General features: G+C 41.5%; 1 protein-coding gene across 1 annotated transcript; it reads left to right on the forward strand.

Annotated features, from left to right (window-relative positions):
* Positions 1–1,057: 1,057 nt before the first annotated feature.
* On the forward strand, positions 1,058–4,199 carry TMEM33 (transmembrane protein 33). The gene is given in 4 exon segments (XM_010157372.1): positions 1,058–1,149; positions 1,589–1,776; positions 3,058–3,125; positions 3,957–4,199. Coding segments are annotated over 4 exon segments (585 nt in total). The 5' UTR covers positions 1,058–1,063.
* Positions 4,200–4,822: the final 623 nt, after the last annotated feature.

The following is a 4,822-nucleotide window of genomic DNA, read 5'->3' on the forward strand; positions in this document are numbered from 1 at the left end:
CAGGGTCCTGGGCCGGCCACGGTGCTTCTCCGGCAGCGCGGGCGGCCGTTGTGCAGCTGGGAGAGCCCTGCGGGAAGGGAAGGCCGGTATGGCCGACTGCGCGCCCGGCCACGGCCGTTCTTCGCTTTCTGCTTGGAAGCGTGCTGTTGCTGCGCCGCCGTGCTTGGAAGGGTCAGTCAGAACTAGTTCCGTGTGACTGCAGCTCTGTGTCTGTGGTGATATTGTGTGAGTAAATCAGTAGATAGAAAGACTCTTGCAGGTTAGTTAAGTCAATTTCTGGACGTTTTCATAAAAAGGGTGTTGAGAACAAAGAGAAAGAACGGTCTTCAAAGGTTGGTTCAAATTCAGATAAAAATTTAGAGTCCTTTCAAGTGAAATGAAGCCCATGTTAGCCGACTTAGCCGACTCTGGCACTTAAGGGCCAAAAGCATGCTGTGTTTCATGATGTCTTTCTGAGATGAGGACTGTATCAGGTGTGGAGTGTGCTGAGAGGTGCTGGGTTACCATTAAAAAGTTTTTTTATCCTTTGAGGCCAAGAATATGTAGGCCAAAATGATGCCGCTTTCCTTCTGATGTATCCCTGCTGAATTTACCTGACCCCTTCTTTTTTCACCCCTCTGTAACAAGTGTGGAGATTTAGGCCCACGTGGGTGAAGTGTATTCCAAAAGGAAACTTGAAGCAATAAATGCAAAAGTCAGTCAGGTCTCAAGACCTTACATGATCCATTTTTTGAAGCTGGCTGTTTTGTGAGGTTGGTTAGTTTAGTCAAACTACTTCCATGCGAGATCTTACTCCTATATTCTGTTGTAACATACAAAGGAGCCTTTTGATTCTGAGGCAGCCAAGCTATTTCTGATCTGGTTAGTAACATCATATGAGTCAAGTGTCATGCAGAACAAAAAGATGCTCTTTGCTTCAAGCTATAATTTGATTCTACTCAAGGTTGTAGAAAGACTTGCAATTTAATATAGAAAGGAAGAAGGTTCATTGTGTGCAAATATTAAGATACCAACTTCGGGGGGGGGTTGGGTTTTTTCTTTTCTTCTGATGTAGCAATTTCTGATGGCTAACAAGTTGGATACAGCAATGTGGATTTCCCGCTTGTTCACAGTTTACTGCTCAGCTTTGTTTGTCCTGCCTCTCCTAGGGTATGTATTGTAAATTTTTAACGCTGCTTTACAATATTATAAAGTAACAGCACTCCCTTTTCATAGAGTTGTTTTTACATGAGGGTAAGTTTCTATGATTCAGCTTACTTGGATGCTTTTTGTTGGAAGTGTTTGCAGATTTTTAGATTGGTTTAAAATGCTTTTAGGTGTGCATGGAAAATGTGTTGAGGTGGAAAATGTGTTGAGCAAATGCACATTCTTGTGTGTAGGTATGGAGTAATACATTGAGTTATCTTACCTTTGGCACCTGCAGTGAGTCAGTGTTAACAGTTTTTTGCATTGTACTTTGGTAATATTGCTTATGTGCGAGAACAGAAATACTTCAGGTATTGTGCAATTATGATGCAATTCTCCAGGGTGGAAGGCTTCTGAGCAGGGGCTTGGTTCATATGGTAACATCTCCTCTGATGATTTGCAGGTTGCATGAAGCAGCAAGCTTTTATCAGCGTGCCTTGCTGGCAAATGCTCTTACTAGTGCCCTCCGACTACACCAAAGGCTACCGCACTTTCAGCTTAGCAGGGCGTTTCTGGCCCAGGCTTTGCTGGAGGACAGCTGCCACTACCTGTTGTACTCTCTTATCTTTGTGAATTCCTACCCTGTTACAAGTATCCTTTACTTGTGTCATCCTGGTAATGTTTGTAAATAACTTAAGAACTTGATTCTCTTCATTACCTGTGCTGTGATTTGAAAAAACTAATTTTAACTGGAATACAGTTGCTATTCGTGGAACATACCCTATGTAAAATAGGAGAGGGTTTATCTTGATTGGTCCATATTCGGGTTAATCACCTCTATAACTACTGCATTGCAGTCTCTGGCTACTTATATTTCCTTTTCCTGAGACTTAGGTTCAGTGGATTTTTATGAACAGCCTCATGAGCTAAGTTGGTAATGTTCATTTAGTACTAGTTCAGGGTTTATATGTGACTCCTTGCTAAGTAGGACATATATCCTGTAGAGACACAATTATTCAGTAGTAGCTTTTTCGGATAAGTTATTAAACAGGTAAAATCTGCAAAAAAAGACTTACTCCTTTGGCTTATCAAAGGTGACACGTAAGAACTGACGTTTCTTTGTGCCACTTTGTATGTACCCTTGATGTCCTACTCTTAAAATCTGTCTGGCAGAGGAATGTCTATTATCTTGCTCTCTAAAATCTGAATGGCTGGCAACTGCATGTTCTTTGATTTTTTGTAGCATCTCTTAGTGAAAAATATTATTCAGTACCTGAAGGGGGCCTGCAAGGAAGCTGGGAGAGGACTTTTTGCAAGGGCCTGTAGTGACAGGACAAGGGGGAACGGGTTTAAATTGAAAGTGGGGAGGGTTAGATTGGATATCAGGAAGAAGTTCTTCACGGAGAGGGTGGTGAGGCACTGGGATAGGTTGCCCAGAGAAGCTGTGGATGCCCCATCCCTGGAAGCGTTCAAGGCCAGGCTGGATGAGGCTTTGAGCAACCTGGTCTAGGGGAAGGTGTCCCTGCCCATGGCAGGGGAGTTGGAACTAGATGGTCTTTAAGGTCCTTTCCAGCCCAAACCATTCTATAATTCTATGATTATGACTACGTGTATACAATACATCTTAAGAAGTAACCTCACGTGTGCGTCTCATGCAGAAAGAGTGCATTTCAGTAGAAGTGCGCAGGTGTGTAGCAGGGTGTGTTGTACTCCTCTGTACACACATATCTTGATGTTAATAAAACCGCTTAGGGAAACAAAGGGAAAAGCTGTAAATGTAGTTGTTGGACATCTACATGTCTTAATCCGGTGTAGGTCGTTCCAGCTAACCTTTTGCAAAAAGCCATCAAGCTATGACTTGTGTGTTCTCATAACATCGTGGAGAAACAAAGCACTTCCTCAGCCTGTAATTTTCCTTATCACTTGCTTCAGTGAGTATTTTTCCAGTTCTGCTGTTCTCTCTGCTTCATGCTGCCACATATACAAAGAAGGTTCTTGATGTAAGTATGATACAGTTCATAGTGTTGGTATTTTTGGGGTTTATAGACAAGGTTGAGTTGCAGCTATGGCTTCCTTGAGCTACACTAGTTAGAGGGAAATTGTAGTGTGGAATGTCAGCACAGAGAACCTGAGAAGTCTTTGGTTTCCCCCTTCTGTTATGACTCGGTGATACACTGGAGCTGATACTAATTATTTTTCTTCAAATGCTGTTCTTTGTTACACAGCATTTGCTTCCTTTGATGAAGTTGAAAAGGCTTGTCTTTTGAAGCTAAACCATAGCCTGTGAAATTAAATGTTCTGTAGGCTGGATGAGGCTTTGAGCAACCTGGTCTAGTGGAAGGTGTCCCTGCCCATGGCAGGGGGGTTGGAATTAGATGGTCTTTAAGGCCCCTTCCAACCCAAACCATTCTATGAAACTCTAGGGTGAGGATAAGAAGCAAAATATTTGTGAGTTGGACCTGCTGCTCAATAAGTTGCCTTGTGCAGCTTAATGTAAGTCCAGCCTTTGGTGTTCCTAACTAGCCCATCTTGCTGTACCATAAGTACTTCTCCCTAGTGAACAGAATAAGGCTTGTGGCCATCTCTGTGCAGTGGAAACTAAAACGGGTGGGTGAGGGAATTGCAACACCGTGTTTTTAATTGAACTCTGTGTAATTACAGAGTTTCAGGCTTCTGATAGTTTTATTTCGGATACTAATCTCAATACCTTTAAAGGATCTAGTCTTAAAATGCTGAAATGAGTTGTAAATTATAATTGTTAGTATTTCTTTGTGCTAGAGAAATGGGTTTAACTTGTATGTTTTCTGGCAATCTTTGTTTCTTCCTTAAAGGCACGAAGTTCAAATAGTCTGCCCTTTCTGAGAAATCTTTTGGAGAAACTGAATGCTAATCAACAGAATATTCTAAAATTCATTGCGTGCAATGAAATTTTCCTGATGCCAGCTACAGTTTTTATGCTTTTCAGGTAAGAATTACCATCAGTATTTCAGAATTACAAACTTTCTACACAGGATAACTTTTTGCAATTCAGTTCTCTGTGCGTGACAGTTTTCCATCTGTATGATTCTGGTTGATGAAGGCTTGGAACTTAGTTACAGTTATTTGATACCTAGACTTCTCAAGTAGGTACATCATGAAATCAAGAAGTATTCACTCTGGTACAACTGAGCACCAAGAAACATAGCATGGGTGATGTTGTTGGGTCAAATCAAAGATTTTTGAGACCTGTAATTTGCATTCTCCTACACTATTCAGTAGGTTTATTTTTGATTAGAGCACTAGAATATCAACATCTTCAGCTTCACTGAAAGTGAACTCTTATTTTTGACTATTAGACACCAGACACTTAAGTGGCATGAAATTTCATTGTGCAAGCAGGAGTAGGTTATGTCCTCTCCTGTGTTACTTCTGACCAGTGACTCTTGTCTGTCTCTTTTCTATGACTCCGGTTTTGCCTGCTGTGCAGCGTGTTATAGAATCATAGACACTTTTAGCTCAGAAAAGACCTTTAAATCATCAAGTCCAACTGTTAAACTAACACTACCAATACCACCACTAAACCAGGTCCCAAAGTGCCTCATCCATACATCCTTTAAATACCTTTAGGAATGGTGACTCCACCACTTCCCTGTGCAGCCCATACCAATGCCTGATAACCTGTTCAGGGAAAACATTTTTTTCCTAATATCCAATCTAA

This window comes from Eurypyga helias, unplaced genomic scaffold (assembly GCF_000690775.1).
Source record: "Eurypyga helias isolate BGI_N326 unplaced genomic scaffold, ASM69077v1 scaffold3008, whole genome shotgun sequence".
NCBI classification, from domain to species: domain Eukaryota; kingdom Metazoa; phylum Chordata; class Aves; order Eurypygiformes; family Eurypygidae; genus Eurypyga; species Eurypyga helias.